Source organism: Phaseolus vulgaris, chromosome 10 (genome assembly GCF_051622355.1).
Source record: "Phaseolus vulgaris cultivar YP4 chromosome 10, ASM5162235v1, whole genome shotgun sequence".
NCBI classification, from domain to species: Eukaryota; Viridiplantae; Streptophyta; class Magnoliopsida; order Fabales; family Fabaceae; genus Phaseolus; species Phaseolus vulgaris.
Window position 1 is genome coordinate 44,703,653 of NC_143507.1, and position 19,554 is coordinate 44,723,206.

Sequence of the window (19,554 nt, forward strand, 5' to 3'; positions counted from 1 at the left end):
AATTAGAAAAACTAGTAGTATCTACTTTCTATTATTAATAAAAATTTATAAAATATTTTCTAAATCGATATTTAATCATTAACTACCAAAATTTTAATTATTTATTATTTTATATTTTAAATTAGTCTTTATTAATCTTTTAGAAACTAATTTATAATCTAAAATATTAATCTCTAAAACTTAGGTAGCTATTTTATATACAAATTTAAAAATTATTTTATAAATTTCTATTAATTACAGAAATCATTTTAAATATAAAAAAAAAATTAATATTAATTTAATTAATATAGAGATTAATTATATTTGATCTCTAAATTTGATTACTATTTAATGATTTTCTTGTAGTAGATAAAATCATTTAATCTTACATTAATACTAACTATGCATAAAAAAATTAAAAGTGTTTTTTACTGTTAAATTGATATATTAAATTATACTTATTTAAAAAAAAAATTGAATGCTTAAGGTTTGTTCATTTTATTTATGATTTTTTTTTATAAATTTGGATAAGTTTTTATATCGATTATGGATTTGAAGTCTATGAAAAGATTTGATGGTGTATTATTTTAACCTTTCAACCTTCTAATTCGTGAATTTCTTCATAGATTTCAGAGTTATCTCGGGATAAAAGAAACTAACTTTATATTTTTATTTCTAAAAATAATTGATATTTTGAAAGACATTTTTTGTGAAAATGAATTATGTGATATATAATTGTTCATGAATTAGTATTGATACGATATACTTTTGTTTAATGTTGAACTTTTGGTTGTTTTTAAGTCTCGTCCACGTAAAATTTATACCGAAACCAGAAAAGTAGTTAATATAAAAGTAGTGAATAATTATAATAGTTTTCAATCTACATAAGAACCAATTTTACATTATTAATACGAATCTATATATAATTTTATATAATATATTTAGGTTATACAATTTTTTTTAGTATATAATTTGTGGATTAAAGAATGAGCAATTGTCGCTAATATTCTAATATTAATATTTTGATGTTTCTTTATTTGAAGTGTTGTGATTTTAGTATGTGACAATAAATGATATGATCATTATATATGTATATGTGAAAGTTGTATGATAATTTGTTAATGAAGTTGGGCTTAGGTTTTACTAAATTATATTGATTAATATAAATAATAATTATTTATTGTATTGTATATGATTGACATGTCTTAGCATGGTCGAGAATATCTTAAACATACGGTCGAATAGTGCAATAATTACCATGATCGTGTTTATCTCTATAATTAAAAGTATAAATAATTTAAATATGGTATTTCTAAAGGATTGACACCTAATGTCATGTTAATTCATGATATCCACACTAATCTATGCCTACAAATGTCTCGCGCATCTCAATAAATAGGTTGATGAAGTGCATTTATTAGTATTTATTAACTACAATTACCTATATCGAACACTAACTTTCTGAAAATACCTTTTACATATACCTTCACACGTGAGCATTATCAAAATCTATTTAAGACAAAGATAAGAGTCATCAAGAAAACTCTTTCGTATACAAAACTTCAATTGTAAAAAATACTAGAATGATAGTTGATTTATTTATATTTATGTAATGAATATAAGAATTGTTAAAACATAAATGGCAATAACTTGATTTAAATTTGTTTATTATCAAGATATTATTATATTGTTTAGGGTTTAGATATATCATGTTTATTATATTATTTTGAGAGCGTTACAATAATCTAATTATAATAAAGTATCATAAGTTATTAATGTTTATATTTAAAATTAATTACAACTAATTTAAAAGAATTACAATTATTTTTTTTTAATTTTATTATTTAGCTTCAACCGTACGTGTATATTTATATTGCATATTGTACCATGTTATTCTTAAAATATTTTCAATCATTATCAAGATAAAGTTAAAAAAATTACATTTAAACAGATATAGTTAAACCTTGTCCAAGCATGGTGTAAAAAAATTATATAATTGGTATACTGGTTAAAATAAATGACGTAATATAAGAAATACTTTAAAATTATAATAATAAACTTATCAATGTCAAGATCTACACAAAAAATATTGAAACAATTAAATAAGTATTATATGGTCAAAATCAACAGTATAACGGCTAGCGATTTAAAAAATAACAAATAAATTAAAACAAAAAGCATTAATGTCATTATCAGTGTCTTAAAAATGAAACTGAGGAAATACTTCATTAGTAAAAGAGTGTAAAAGTAATAAATTTTTTACCCGATGACAGGAAAAATATTTATAATAAAAAATGTTGCACAAATTTTTTTAAAATATTTAAAGTACAAAAAATAATGAAATATAAAAGCTAGAACATAATTACTTGAAACGATGTTTTGCATAATTTTACAAATTAGTAAATAACCTATAAATGAAACAAAGTTAAAAGCATAAAAAAAAAATAACTAATTAAAAAAACTAACTAAAATTAATTCTAGTGATGATTTTTTATTTTATTTAAGATATTTTGCATTGATGAAAGAGAAGAAATAACATACTGCACTGACAGCAAGTTGGGCTTTGGTCCAAATAGGAATCACATGTGGTACTGGCCCACTATTCCAATGGCCCACTGTAATTATATTCTTTTCCATTCAACATCATTCGTTTTAACTTTATATATTCTATAATTTTTTTATTTAATAGTTATTTTTATTTTATTATTCTTTTCATTTCATCTCACTATTAGACAATAAATTGACCCGTGACTTATAATCAGCAATAAAAATCACAGGAAATGTGCTATGTGGTGAAACAATGAATAATACTTTATAATATATACTCAACATTGTCCTTATCATTTTTGTTTTAAAAATAAATAAATTGAGAAATGTTTTTTACTGTGTCGTGCATTTTGAGTGAAGGTGGTGGTAAAGTGGGTTGTTATTGTGAAAGAGCAAAACCATTATTCTTAGGTGTGGTGCAAATCTTTTATAAGGTAAGAAAAATCATTTATATTTTGCGTTTTATCTGATAATGGTATTGAGCTGTTACCAGATCCTGATATTCAGAAGGTTTCATATTTGCTTCCAGATGCAAAAATTTAGAAGTGTTTGTTATATATTCCGAATTTAGATATCCAAAAGGTCATTTTCATGTTTCATTTAAGCTTTGGATGACCATACTCAAAAGTGAATTATGAGTTTTGGATTTCTATATCCAAAATGATGTGCTGTAAATGGTGTTGAGGATCAAAATTCAAAATTTATTTATGTTTGTTTATGAATTTTGGCATCTGGAAAATCATTTATGTTGTCTAGATAAACTTTCCGATAGCAAAATCTACAAGTGACATATTAGTTATAAATTTGCATAGAATTTTGTAATTTGAGTTACGGATATAAATATTTAAAAAAAAATTAAATCATTAAGAAAAACATTTAATGTGAATTTGGTGCATATTTGATTTGATCTGGTACATGGAGAATAACCATGTGGTAGATGCCCACAATAATTCCTTCAACGAAGCCCAAGTCGGTGGAGAATGGGCCCATTATGAACTGTGTATCAGATTTGATATTACAGAATACTTTTGGATTTGACTTTTCAAAACATTTTTCCAATTTCTGAAATCTCTTTTCTCAAACATGTTTCGATATTTTGTTTTTTGGTTTTTTTAAAATATTTATTTATTTATTTTGGAATTGTTTTTTTTAGAATGAGATTTTTTTTTTTCAATTCTATTCAAAAATTTCATTTTCAGAATAAAAAATCTATTTCCAAATGAGGGACAATTTTGGAATTTCAAAAAAATAATTGGGTGCAGGTTTAAAATCATCGGTTCATAAAGCAATTGCCCTAATGAGAAAGTTATAAAACATCACATCTGACTCTTCTGTGCATGTTTGATTGTTAATTTAAATTGTTCTAAATGAATATTTAGTCCTTTATATCCAAAATCAATTGTTTTATATTTTAACTTTTAAAATTATTTTTCATTCTTTTCCTTTAAGGAATTGATTTTATTTAGTTTCGTATAACATTACATATGTTACCTTTTAGTAACTATACTTAAAAATCGTTTGGTTTTCAGGCATATAATTTTAATATATATATATATATATATATATTTATATTACTTTTAAGTCTCTTTTATAAACTCAAAAACTAAAATGTATTAAATATGTCAAGTATGAGACTAGAAAAAACAACTTGTTAATATAAAAAGTAAAAAAAAAAAAAAACTAAATCCACGCAAATAATTTAGTATTTATTTTCCATTTAAAAAGACATGTGATGGAAAACTCACCTGTAGTGTGTGGATTGTGATGGCATCATATGTATAAGGCTCTGAGAAATAATTTTGAAATAAAAGTGTTATACCTAAAATTTTTGATCAAGTTAAAAAAATATATGATTTTGTTTATTTATAGGTGTAAATTGAATATTGATTTTCAATAATTATATAATATGTTGTATATGATGTATAGTAAACACATTTATTTTTAGAGAGAAAATATTATGTTGAGACGTTTAAGTGGTGTATTGATTTTGAATTTTTGTAAAAGAGATAATCAAGTAGAGCATACAAAATTTACCTTGTTATATATGATGATGAATTTTCTGATCTTTGAGATTTTGTGGTGAGGAAAACTTAGTGATATAACAAAAGGCAAATCTCTTAGTCTAATTTCAACATATGATAGAGTCAAGTATTTGTTGTTGTATGTTTGTGGATTTGAAACATGAATGGTGGATCTGATGCGGAAATTTAAAATAAACACTTGATTGTTGAGTAATATGTTGTAATGTAAATTAAGTGATATGAGAAAAAATCTTGAATGATCGTTGGTTATAAAATCATATTAAAGTTTTAAAAATACAAACTTACCCTACTTGTGATTTTTATTATTATTTACATATGATGAATTTCAACACTAAAGAGTTGAAAAGTTACTAAAAAAAATAGAAAAGTCTTTTTTGTTCAAAGCACATATTGGGCCTTAGAATTCGCGAGGCCTCTTCCAGACTCATTCTTCCTACACCTCCATACCTTCTTGTGCCACCCCATACTAAATATGAAAATATCATTTTATCCTTTTTTTTTTCACCCCCTTGGATTTGAAATAATAAGCCTATGGATTATGTAATCCGGATAAATTCCGGATTACATAATTCGGAAGTCAATTTCATATTTAGAAAATACTTCCGGATTATGTAATCCAGAAGCTAATAACACATCTGAAAAAAAAACTTCCGGATTACATAATTCGGAAGCTAATCTTATGTATAGAAAAGACTTCCGGATTATGTAATCTGGAAGCTAATCACAAAAGACTTATGGATTACATAATCCGGAAGCTAATTCTGAATCTAAAAAAAGACTTCAAAATTATGTAATCCGGAATATTGAAAAGGGTATTTTTGGAATAAAAAATATTTATGGGGTGGCACAAAAAGGTATGGAGGTGCAGGAAGAAGCAGCCCCTCTTCCAATCTATTCGGGCTACTTGGTCAAGGAGTTCACTTCATAAGTAGTTCATCACATCATTAGATTCATACACTAATGAAATGGTTAAATTATAATGATAAATAATTTTTTTCTTTCTCACCCCCACAATAGATTATTAGAGCATATTTTTTTTATCAATATTTATTCATTTAATTTATAATAAAACAAAAATAAGCTATTATTTAAAATAATCAAATACTTATTTAACATAATATTTACATAAACTTAAATTTAATAATTATGGCAATTAATTAATATATTTTAAACTGAGTAAATTATACTAATCCATTTCCAGATTTTCTGAAACTACACAAACTCTTCTGATTTTTCTCTATTCCTAGTGGGTCGTTTATTGAACAAACAATAATATATTAACAAATCACACTTTTCTAAAAATCACATTACAATCTCAATATTATTATTTTAATATTTTTTGTATTATTTAATTATAAATTTACTATTTATTATATATATTCATATATAAACTCGAGTTTATATAATTGTAAAGATTGTGCAAACATCATCTCCTAAAAGAAAAATGAGAATTTTAGAATTCCCATTTTTCAACCTAGTTGCTCTAGGCTTTGAACTTTCTCTTAGAACTAAGTGGGGTAGCATGGAATTTTTGGAATAGTTAATTTTGGAAGTCATCATTATCTTATTTGAAGCACCATTGATTTATGCTCCATTCTTGTGATTGTAAGCTTAAACAATCTAAGTATTGTGACAAACACAATCCAGAAAGTTAGTTGTATCAGTCATTATTGGTGTATTCTATGCACAAGAAAAAAGCTGGACCTTGTTTTGGAATTACCTTATTTATTGAATGTGTATTAGGAAGAATATTTGAACACTATGCTGAGTCCAAAATGCAACAGTCCAAAGAGGTGGATGTGCCTTGGGGAACTGCTCTGGTGGGGATATTTCATAGCAGTTGATGGTTGCAAAGCTGAACCAAATCAAGGGACCACACAACACAAAGTACTCCTGGTACAACTTCCTTGCATTCTAGACTTCTACATGTTTGAGAAGGAAATAGGCCACAGACATTATAGTTAATGACATGCAAAAGTTTAAGGTTATCATTGTTTCTATATCAAGCAGCAGACAAAGTGTTCTCTTGTGTTTTTACCACCATGCATCAATGGACAATTCTATTAGGTGCCCAAATTCCAAATTTGGAAAAACATGAATGTGTTGTGTGTATACTAAGGGAGTGCATAAGGTATGTTACCATGGTACATTACTAATAATGAGTTGTTATTCTTTTGTCAACTTTATGATACATGGCAGAGTTTTTAAAGTATACAAATAAATATGAAACAGCTCACTTTGGTTGTCCACGTTTGAAAGAGAGAAGAGTACAGATCAACAATCACCACATATTAAAGTCCTACAGTATTATTAGATTATTATTATACATAACTTCTTCCGATATCATCAATATAATCTGGTTTAGAGTCGAAATCAATGACTTTTTCCTTCTTCAACCTAAGACGTCTTTTAAAAACAAAACTGTGATGAAACACAGACAATATTTGATAATGATTAACAACAAAATCGTGATGAAACCAATGATTTTTTCCTTCTTCAACCTAAGACGTCTTTTAAAAATAAAACTGTGATGAAACACAGACAATATTTGACAATGATTCACAATAAAATCGTGATGAAATCAATGACTTTTTCCTTCTTCAACCTAAGACGTCTTTTAAAAACAAAACTGTGATGAAACACAGACCATACTTGATAATGATTAACTCTAGCTATGTTATCTTTCATACTTAAATTCAAGCATTAATTTATAATATGCTTAAGCTTTGAAAACCAGGGCATCCCAAAGAATTTAGTGGGCATGCTGATGCATTAAATTTGACCTGTTGGATGATTAAAAAACTTGTTAAATACTGATACTGAGTATCTTATCAGGAGACTAATTATGACGTATATTGTTTAAGTAAAATTGAAACTTTTTTCTGATTTGCATTGATGACCATATAAACAATATTTGGAATCAACTTTTCAAAAGGTGACCACTGATTACACTTTAGACATGTGTGATTAGGAGGAGTGGTGGATTTTAGTGTCCAATTGGCTAACACCATTCAATTTTTATCTTGACAGTGAAAAAGTCCAACATGGTCTACATAGAAAACAATCAATGACAGAGGAGAATCCAAGTACGTATCATTAATCTCCAATAATGTAAGAAGAAACATAATAAGCGACAAATCAAAACAACAATAAAAAAATGAAACACCATTCAGAATAGGCCACTTCTTATCTGCAAAACTAGCATGCTTGAGATAAAGTTTACTCCATAATAGCTGAAGTGACTCCACTCCATGATTCAATTAACTTGCAGTGAAAATTTGGAGCAACCATTCGAGTTGGATTTATATTTGTCACGGATTTTGTTTCCATTGTGGTAAATTAGCCAAAATTACCACTCACTTATTGGCTCTGGTACACAGCAGAAAAAAGGGTGACTCCAGATTCTGCCAACTTATGACTACTGTGTGAACGCATATGATAAAGGAGAAAAGAGATTCTTCAGTTGTTGCTTGTTTCAACCGAAAAACTGTATGTCATTACTCATTAGATCATCGTGTCATCAACACAAGGTAAAAGAAACAGACAAGGGGGACAAATATCATATGTGAATATGTAATGTTTTTACATCCAATACCCAATATCTCCTTTTTCTAGACTACTTTTATGGAGTTTTCAGATAAAAGATACCTACAAAAAAATCTAAAAAAAATATTCTGACGTTCAAGTTAAATAATATTAATATTGATAGTAAGTTTATAGTTCAAAATGTCACGAGTCCTTCTTATTTATATTGTTCTAGTGAATTTTTTTATCAGAATGACTACTTTATAATCTTTAACCTCGTTATCCTATGATATGATGTGGGTATTAATTTTTACCAAATGGCCGTTAGGCTGTCTAAGTGGCCCGCTATTCAGACTTCCGATTTTCATGATATAACATATAATATGTTTAGAGATAAAACCTAAACTCTAAACCGTAAACTTTAAACTTAAAAGACTGTCAAATTGTCTTGTGTTCAAGCTTTCGATTTTCGTGATATAACATGTACAACATGTTTAGAGTTAAAACTGAGTGACTAAGGATTAGTTTTTTACCATGCAAGAAACTAAATGTTGAGTTGTTTTCCATTTTTCATGATAATATCTTGATTTGCATTTCCCAAGCTATTTTTCTTAAGCTAGAGTGAGCAAGTTGAAAATTTGACTAAAAACTAAGTGCTTGTTCTGATAGCCTTGAGAGTGAATTCTGATGTCTAAAATCAGAATTGAAATCATATAAATGCATTCTGCAGAAGTGACAGCAATTATTTACTGTTTGGAATGTATTATTTAAGAATTAAATATAGTGGAAATAATCATAAATGTCACTCTCATCCCAGCTTTTGAGTTGCCTACTGTGTAGCCTGTGGACATTTAAAACAGTTAGAGAATCCGTTCTGTCTGGAACAGTGTTTGTGGAAAAAGGGGTGAATTTTTTGGAGTTGGCAGTGTGGTTGATACATCAGAAAGCACATGGGGAAGATAGCAGTGTAAGAAGAAGAATCACCCGTGACGTTTTTTTGGGCAACCAAAATGGGAAAGCAACAGCCCCGTTTTGTTCCATTTCCGTTAATGGACCTAAAATTAATTATTGGTGAAGGAAAAAAACCTTATTCAATGTCCCCATTGCTACACTAGGTTGTACTGATGCATATCTTGGTACTTGCTACACCTTATGTATGTCAATGTGTTGTGTCTTTCTCAAGCTTCAAACTACTGCTACTCTCACATCATTTTTTTAAACTTACTTGCCATCAATCATGTGTGACAACAAATTCAAGAGAATGCATGTAAAATGCCAATGGAGGAAGTGAAGGAAGAAGAAGGAAGTGAGAAGAAATAATAAAATGGAGTGAATTTGATTGCAGAGAAGTGAGTATGCTCAAATTTGTGATGGTATTAGAAGAGAAACTGAGTAGTTATACTGTTTATTTGATTTTCTTACAGTTTAATGACTAAAACAAGATACTATTACCATCAATAATATAGTTAGAAATACTAATAAACAACTATGTTTTCAATTGTTCTAGTGAAATTTGTGATCAATTGGTCTCAAGACTTTCTTACTATGTAGTTCATGGATATTGATATGTCACGGACACATAAATATGTATAATTTCTAAAACATAAGACACGAGGATACAAATCTATGTAATATATAATTATGAATTATATAAATTGACAATTAAGATTTATGTGCACAAATATGTTTTAGTTTTGTTTGGAACAAAAATATATTTTTCATGGTTGGTCAAAATTATTTGTTTCTTATTTTTATAGTCATAAAAAATTTATACAATAAATTTGAGTTTTTAGAATTGTTAAAAATCTCAACAAATATTTTTTGAATTAGACACTTCACCGATACGTATCATACGAGTGTCCATGTCTGAATATCTGATATGAACACGCTATTTAAGAGAAATGTCTGAATCTCATAACTCCCTTATAACTGAATAAAATAAAAAGAAATTTCAATTATTAATTACACTTCAATTATCAAATGAGTAAAATCATTAAATATTAATAATTATTATTGAGTATCTCAAAAAATTCATCTTATCATAAGAGTTTGTCTTATTTTAAGTATTATTTCTACTTTCCTCCATAGAGTGATTTGATATCTCTATTTAAAAAACCATAACACATTCGTTCACAACTTCATAAAACTTAAGTCACTCTAATATTTTTTTAACATATTTTAAATAAAATAATATCCATTTAATAAAAAATTCAAAGTTATACACTACATACTACTCAGTGCTCTACCAGACTACAACATTTCTTGTAAAAAATAACAATAAGTCGGCTATTAAACCGACACTAAATGAAGACTACAAAAAGGAGAAAGGAGTAAATTTAGAAAAATGAAAAAGTATATAATTATAGGTTTGGTTTTAAGATAAAAAAAAGAATAAATAGAAAAAATGATGATGACAGGTGGCAGTTAACAAAGAAAGAAACAGGGTGTGGTGCGTGGGGCCTCGGTGGAGATAGTGACCGGACCTAAGTGTTTGAATTTTTGGTCCGACCACAACACAAACATAAACAGAACTCATTACTCTGTCTCTGTGCGCACCAAATAATTCTGCACCCTAACCGCCGCCCCTATTCATATCACTGCCCACACATGCATCAATCAAAACCACCTTCATCATCATTCTTTTATATTCATGCAATACAAAAAAAAATAGTATTTTTTAATTACTTGAAAAAATTAATCTGAATCTTTCAAAGTAAAAAAAACGTGTAAAATGGAAAAAATAATTAATTAAATCAGTACCAGAAAGGCTAATTCTTATTCAATCTTAAATTATATATTTTAATGCATTTTCCTTTTGCAAGAATGAGACAACACTTGGTTTTTTGCATTATTCAGTCCAGAATTATATATTTTACCAATTTTTTGAAAATCTGCAAGACGTGAAGACCAACAAGCTTGGATTTTGCAACGTACCTTCCATTTTTAGGATATTTTGATTGAAAAGAAAAAAGAAAAAAACAAAATTAATAGAAATATTAAAAAAAATTGAACAAATTATAAGTATTTAACTTGAAAAATAATTGTTCCGATTATTATTAATTTAATTGTGACTCTTGGTGAGCATATTTCTATTATTAATTTCACCATATTCATTATTCTTGGATTTAATATTACAGAAACAACGAAAAGGCAAGGTATGAATAAATAAATTAAAATAATAATAATAATAATAATAATAATAATAATAATAATAATAATAATAATAATAATAATAATAATAATAATAATAATAATAATAATAATAATAATAATAATAATAATAATAATAATAATAATAATAATAATAATAATAATAATAATAATAATAATAATAATAATAATAATAATAATAATAATAATAATAATAATAATAATAATAATAATAATAATAATAATAATAATAATAATAATAATAATAATAATAATAATAATAATAATAATAATAATAATAATAATAATAATAATAATAATAATAATAATAATAATAATAATAATAATAATAATAATAATAATAATAATAATAATAATAATAATAATAATAATAATAATAATAATAATAATAAACGGAGTGAACAGAGAAAAAGAGAAGAGAGAGAGAGAAGAAAAACTGAAGAGAAAAAGAAGATAGGTAGGAAGAGAAGAGAGGGCGTTCAAAAACCGTTCGGGAAAAAAATCGGAGAGGGCGTTGTTCGCACGGAACCCTAGCCATCAGCCTCTGTTGTCAATGGCGTTCTTCTCCGCCGTTGTCGCCGTCGGGGAACATTTCCGGCGACGTTGAACTTCCTCTCCTCGATTTCCCCGCCGCCGGAAATGGCTCCGGCGCCGGCGGATAACATAGTTGTGTTCGTGTTAGATAGAGAGCCATACGAACTAGATCTTTTATGTTGTTTTCTTTCTAACTGACTGACTGACTGACTGACAGACGAATCTGTTGCGAAGATCGTAACAAACCGCGCGGAGAGGTCGTTTCGGCCGTTGCGGGCTGCGTGTTTCTCCAGCGGAAATGGCGAAGGGAGGGCAATGCTTCTTCGAGAAGCTTTGGCGGTGCGTTCGGACGGTTTTCTTCGTGGTGGCATTGGTGGCGTCGTTGGCGGTCACGTCGCTGCCTGTGGTTGTGGCGGTGGTTGACGTGTTGGTGCCGTGCTTTTTGATCTCGAACTTCACCTGTGTCAAGTGTTTCAGCTTCAAGGAGCATTTTCGCCGTTACGCTTTCAACAGTTCCTTGATGGACATTCCGCTAGTTTCGGTTATAAGATCGCTTATCATTCTCTGTACGTGTCATCATTCTAACTTATAGGATATTAATATTAATTTATTACATTGCAACACTTTTGTTCTTCAAGGCATTAATTGTTCTAAATCATATAGTTTATATTGTTCTAATTCAAATTTTTTTAGTTTTATTAACTTGTACTTTTATGTTCATTTATGTTCAGTTGCTCTACTTCAAATCATAAAGTCTATGTTTATTCGAAATTTTGGAGTTACATTTTTTTGTCTCCTTTATGAATGGATGAATTTTCACTATATTGTTTTGAGTGTCTGTATGATGGGGTTATATAATTTGTGCATGCTGAGTAGTAGTGTAGTTCTCATGTTGGGTTTGTGTTTTCCTGATGATTTTGCAGGTGTTTATTCCGTTTGTGATGGTCCTGCTCTCTCACATGGTCCTTACCTTGGAACTGTGACTCTGTGCTCTTTTCTGTCAATTATTCTCCTTTCGGTGAAAGCTTGTTTGTTCACTGTAAATTCACATATTGAAGCGGAGGCTTCAGTTTCCTTCAGGAAGCAGAGACTTCATTTGAAGAAGCCATGGGGAATGCCTGTCTTGTTTCTTTCATCAGTTGTGTTTGCCCTTGGCCATACTGTGGTTGCTTATAGAACCAGCTGCAGAGCACGCAGAAAGCTCTTGTTTCATCGAGTTGACCCTGAAGCTGTAAGCCTAAAAATTCCTTTCTATTTTTTTGTTTCTTTAATTTCATTGGTTAGTGCTTGTGTTACTTCTTTGGCTTTAACTTATTTTGAATCAAACGGTTGTGATACTACAAACCTTCTTCAAAGAAAATTGGAAAACTTAGTTATAGCTCCGTATATGCTTTTTATCTTGTTTATCAAAAGTGGAGATTCATCTTGATGACTTACATCACTCTTTTATGCTGACCTTTATTGAATCCGAATTAAAATCCATTTTCACCGGATGACACCAAAATCACCTGTGGTATTTACATAAAGGCTTGTCTCGTCCAGAAGAATCATGGAATCAACAGGACTTATATCTGTGACTTTTTAATTTTATTTCACTTTGGTGATGCACATGCTTGAAACTGCTCTAATTTCTCTCTGTTTAATCAAACAGGTTCTATCGTGCAAAAATGTTTTCTCTGGCTATCCAAAGGTCCCACGATCTCCCACTCCTTCTGTTGGGAGAACCCCCAGAAGTGATTATGAAACAAGGCGAAGACCTTTTGGGACTGCTCGTGATGAAGAACTGCTTGTCAGATTACTTGCAAACTCGGACAGCTTATTCATTACATGCCAAGGACTTACACTGCATTACAAGCTAAGCTTGCCTGGTTCACCTCCACATTCATTGTCTTCAATGTCCTGTACTGAGTCAAATTCTAGCCGCATTACTTCAGCAATGGCTGCTGGGTTGGCTAAACCTAATAAACATTTTCTAAGTACATCTCCAAATATCCAGCCTCAATTGTACAGGAGCTATAGCAATCAATTCCATGGTCCATCCCTACATGTTCCTCTATTGGATGGTCCTATAACTTCTACTATTTCTGAAGATATCCCTGTTTTTCACCTGGATGGTATTTGTGAAGATGAAACTAATAAATTAGATTTTCAATCTCTGGAGAAAAATTCAAAGAATGTTGGCCAATTAGGTCTTGTTTTAATTCATGGGTTTGGTGGAGGAGTCTTCTCTTGGAGGCATGTGATGGGATGTTTAGCTCGGCAGAGTAATTGCTCAGTTGCTGCATTTGATAGGCCTGGTTGGGGATTAAGTTCAAGGCCTCGCAGGGAGAACTGGGAGGAAAAAGAGTTGCCTAATCCTTATAAGCTTGAAACTCAGGTGAGTAATATTTGTCATTTATGCAAATTGTCTTAAAGGATATTTTTGTTATTTTCTTGTTCCTTGCTTGATTAGATTAAACATGAAAAACATGTTGTGTATATGTGGTTGTATCAAAAGGCTACCCATCCTGTATGGAGTCTATTTTTTTATTTCCAAGGCCAAGAGCTAATCAAAAGTTGCATAGTTGTTAATTTAGTTGCCCTTTTCGGCTTGGAATTTATATTCATTACCAGAACTTCTATGTGACCATTGTTAATTTTCATTTTTTAATTCATGTTTTTTTTTTCAGGTTGACCTGCTTTTATCATTCTGTTCGGAGATTGGATTTTCTTCAGTGGTGTTAATTGGGCATGATGATGGAGGATTGCTTGCTCTTATGGCTGCACAAAAAAATAAATCATCACTGAGTTGTTTCAATGTGTGTATTTCTTTTTCCTTTGTTTTTTGAGAGTACCCGACTTAGTGATCTTGAATGGCCAAAGTATAATGCTTAGTGTTTATGCAAATGTAAATCGCTACGTGGGTTTGGAAATTCAGCAACAATATGATGTGTTTTTTTGGTAGCTCCGTCTTCATATTTTTCTAATTGTATATTGACTCTTCGTCGATGCATGTTTTAATTGGGTTGTCGATTTGCAATAATTGGTGTACCTAATTCGCAATTCATTGTCTTGAGGTTTGATCTGTTTTGTGTGCGTTCAGGTTGATGTGAAAGGGGTTGTATTGCTAAATGTTAGCTTGTCCAGGGAAGTGGTTCCATCCTTTGCAAGAATTCTTCTGCATACCTCACTTGGAAAGAAGCATTTGGTTCGCCCTCTACTAAGAACAGAAATCACTCAAGTGGTGAATCGGCGTGCTTGGTATGATCCTACCAAAATGACAGAAGAAGTTTTGACCCTCTACAAGGTATGTCTGTACCTTGAACTTTATTTGCATGATTTAAATAAGGCACAGTATTTTGAGCTTCAATATGTGAATTGAAATAAGTTATAGGAAAGGAATACCGAATAAAAGATTAATGAGCTATCACAAATTCGTATAATGATTAATTTAGTTTTATGCTTATATTGAATACCTTGTTCGTTTTTTCGGAGGGAGCATGCCTGGATGTTTTGGAATCAATTTTTATTGAGCATCGTTTACATGATATTACAATATAGTCTGCAACTTGTTCACGTTATCCTTCTTTCCTATGTTTCTCTATATTTTTCTAGGAGCATTATTTCTAGATTCAAAAACTTATTAACTAGTCTTATATGTAACTTTTGTTGTATGGTTAGGCTCCACTATTTGTAGAAGGATGGGATGAGGCACTTCACGAGATTGGTAAATTGTCATCTGAAACCATCCTTTCAACAAAAAACGCAGAATCATTATTACAAGCTGTAGGAGACATTCCAGTGTTAGTCATTGCAGGTTCTGAGGATTCCCTTGTCTCCTTGAAGTCCTGTCAAGCTATGGCCTCAAAACTTGTAAACTCTGTAAGTGTACCATCTTGTCATAAATTCTCTGCAAAACTTAAAAAATACTGTATGTATCAAGGGTGAAAATCAGAAGTGTAAAATGGGCAGGGAGAAAACTAGGGTTGTTACTATACTTGTAACCAATTCCATGAGTTTCCTACTCTCTCTCCATTGTAATCTCCCCGGCATTTATTACCGCACGTGATTCAAATTTGTAATGCTTTTTGTTGCCATTATTACGTGCAGAGATTGGTTGCCGTATCTGGATGTGGCCATTTACCCCATGAAGAGTGTCCGAAGGCATTACTTGCAGCTATCTCACCCTTCATCAGTAGACTCCTATTTACATCTGACTCGCAAAGCCAATAAGTTCGTTTCTTTTAAAGCCTGATTATACATAGGATTGTTATCTATTGTAAGGGTCTCCGATCTTTTCCTTCTTTTTTTCTATTATTGTTTTTGGTTTTTTTCCTCCTCCCATTTCTTTCTAATCGATGTTACTTCAAGAGAAAGAGACTAAAGATCATCTCTTCTCTGGAGTGTTTTTGACGTGCTAGTTTTAGGGGCTTTAACATGTCAGTAACTTTTCTCTCTTTTAAGCTGTCAATATTATGTTCCATTTCATCTGCTTGTCAATTTTCCCACTTGAAAGAGGGTGGAGAAACAGTATACATTTGTAAATTCATCACCAGATTGAGAATGAATATAGTTTAGCACGGTTTGGTTTCTGCTCACTGGAAGCCTATTCATACTTTCTACATCTTAAAACCACAACACCACCAAGTGGTATTCATAGTGCTTATAAAATGAGTTTTAGTTGGAAACCTTTTTTCTATTTGTAATTTGATCAAAAGTAAATTTTGATCTTTTGATGAATCCAACAATTTAATTACACAAATAGAAGTCCTAAATAGTAGGTGTAGATTTGGTAAGGTAATCATTTTTAAATGAGTATTTATTATAGGAAGTTATATTTTCATTGGTGTACTACAGCACCAAAACGATGCCTGCAGGCGCAATCGTTGTCAATTAAATTTTATAATGAGGTGAGAATACTTTTAGCTAAGGTCAGATGGCTTCCATTCATACCTGCAACCCATAAATCCCTTCACTGACACACTATCACAGTGCTAGATTCTCATTTATATGCCTACTGCTGATTTATGTCTTATTGTCAATCCCCAAAAATACACTCAATCAACAATACAGTTTTAGCATTTTGGAATATATAATATATTCATCCCATTCACTGTTCTAATAGATATGTTGGTCCCTATTTATCATCTCAAAATAATCCTTATCCAATACGACTTGATGGCCTTTGTCTGGATGAATCATGAACCTTTGACATGATGGGTATCTGTCTAGACATGATTGAACAACCATTCTAACCACATTCTTTTTTTTATCAGCGAATAATAAATGAAATTCTAACCAGATTCTGTTTGGATGGAAGAGAGAAGATGAATAAAAAAATCACTTCACATTTGGATGAAAAACAATATACGATGGTGTCGCAGAATGGGTTTCTAGATGGCTCCCATCCTAATGCCATGATTCCTCAAAGTCCTAAGGTCAGTCCCACCCAACATGCATTCCACTGAGATTGTGACCTACAACCAACGTCAAAAGGCCCTTCAGGCTATTTCAAGCCATGGCTGAGACTTCCTCACAGCCTCTAAATTTGACATACTCAAAATCATATATATATATATATATATATATATATATATGTATAACATGTATGTATATGTATATGCAGAGAGAGAGAGTATATTTTGTGCCACAACAAGAGTATTTTATAAAATATTTTGTACCACAACATAACATTTCATAAAAGATATAGTTTGCGTTTTTTTCTTTCTTTTAAAAACAATAATAATACTTCATACTAATGGAAGTATAGAAAAAAAATTGGAAAACAGGATAATAGACTTCTCAACTTTTAACTCTTCTTACATAGCAATGGAAAACATTTTCCCTTTTGAATAGTTATTTAACCTTTATTATTTTATTTGATAATTGTACAATTATAATTTCTGTTTTAATATTTGACATTAGTGGGAAAAAATTAGTATTCTTTTGATATGGAATACTTTATGATATCATGTTTTAATTGTTGTGTTTTTAATTTTTTAACAAAAATAATTAATTAATATTTAAAATAGAAAGGGGACAAGTACATGTATCCGATGAAGATGGATATGAAACAAAAAAAAAAGTGTATTAATTAAGTATGAAGAAGATGTAGATATGTTTTTAGTTTAAAGATAAAATGTGATAATTAAATTTATAACATGTATCACTCCATTGTCATCCTTACATATGCTTTTAGAATCATTTCATCTCTCATTCTTAAGGTACAAACCTATACTCAAATCTTATTCCATGTCGCTTCAACTACTAAAAATTAAGAGTGTTATATTAGATATCACTTGAACTTTCTTAAAAAATTAAAATTTATATTTAACTTAAATTTATGAAACTAGTTTAATAAGCCTATAATTACAACTACTTATATATTACAATTTATTATTTTCTTAAGAAATTTGGTCAAAATAAAATACTACCAGCATGCTCCCAAAGTTTAAAAAAGATATTTATACGTGTTATTTAAATTTTATTCATCTTGACAACTTTAAAAATACATGTTTAATAAAAGATGAAACACATTTTTGCTTCTTCAAAATTATGGATTTGAAAAGTATGGATAAAGTACGGAGTGGCACTCCACATCTTTGAAAAAGTGCACCAAAATAACAATTGAAAACGAAATTTAAATTAAATATCTAACATAAAAGTGCACTTAATATCTCAACAAAAAAAAAAGTAAAAAAGAGACACAATAGTCAGCACATTCTTCTAAACCCGCCACGTGTACTCCTTATCCACAATTATTCTTCTCTGTTACGCTCTCCACCAACCCAATTCTACACTCAGACCAAATACCCTTTCATTCCCGCAATCATACATCATCTTGAAGGATGACGCCGATGCAGTGCACGCCCTCATGAATCTTGCCGCACCCAATAATTTCTCTAAACCTCAACTTGCACTACTCTTTCTTTGTAACAACCAAAGCAAAATCAAAGGCATTGTTCTTCTCTTCTCTTCCACTAATGGCAACCACATTCACGTTTTTCCAACCCACCATCATCCGGGCCTCTGCGGGCTCGCCCGGAAAGCCCGATCCCAGCAACAGGAAGCCCGTTTCTTCAAATTGGTGGGCCCCTCTGTTCGGTTGGCCCGCGGAGGCGGACTACATCGGCCCAAAGGCGAGTGGGAAACCGGATCCGGAGCGGGAATTGGGCCGGGCCGGATCAAAGTTCGGCGCTGGGTGCTTCACAGAGGAGAAGGCGAAACAGCTGCGGAAGAAAACGGTGGAAACGTCGACGTTTCACGACATCATGTACCACTCCGCTATCGCCTCCAGACTCGCCTCTGATGTTTCGAAAGGGTACGACAAATAGAAACTCTGTTTATAGAAACTCTGTTTACAGAAACTCTGTTTACAGAAACTCTGTTTATGGAAAACTCTGTTTACAGAAACTCTGTTTCCTTTTTCGATTCATGGTTCAATCTCTTTCAACTATTAATCATTTGGGAAGCTCTGTTATGTAATATTTGTGCATGATTTGTTTTCCTCTTGGTGTTCTTCTGCATTCTCCACCTTTTGGGTCTGCAATTATTAGCCTCAATTAATCCTACTTAACTCTGTTTGATCTTGTTTAATGGTTTACCCTGTTTTCAAAACAATTTCCTTTTATGTTTCACTTTGCTTCATTCTGTTATCTTTCCTTATCTTTCATTCCCCTTTTCCATCACCACACACTACTGAGCTTTTTCTTACCCTCACATAATTATCTTTCTTGATGCAATTATTTATATTAAGAAATTAAATTTAAGAATAATC

General features: G+C 30.4%; 2 protein-coding genes across 2 annotated transcripts; both read left to right on the plus strand.

Annotated features, from left to right (window-relative positions):
* Positions 1 to 11,658: 11,658 nt before the first annotated feature.
* Positions 11,659 to 16,375, plus strand: LOC137818607 (uncharacterized). The gene is made up of 7 exons (XM_068622131.1): positions 11,659 to 12,364; positions 12,722 to 13,029; positions 13,450 to 14,175; positions 14,468 to 14,596; positions 14,881 to 15,084; positions 15,459 to 15,659; positions 15,888 to 16,375. The coding sequence occupies exons 1-7, from the start codon at positions 12,097 to 12,099 to the stop codon at positions 16,008 to 16,010; spliced, it is 1,959 nt and encodes a 652-aa protein (XP_068478232.1). The 5' UTR covers positions 11,659 to 12,096; the 3' UTR covers positions 16,011 to 16,375.
* Positions 16,376 to 18,623: 2,248 nt separating this feature from the next.
* Positions 18,624 to 19,414, plus strand: LOC137819392 (uncharacterized). Its single transcript, XM_068623227.2, has one exon. The coding sequence runs from the start codon at positions 18,761 to 18,763 to the stop codon at positions 19,109 to 19,111; it is 351 nt and encodes a 116-aa protein (XP_068479328.1). The 5' UTR covers positions 18,624 to 18,760; the 3' UTR covers positions 19,112 to 19,414.
* Positions 19,415 to 19,554: the final 140 nt, after the last annotated feature.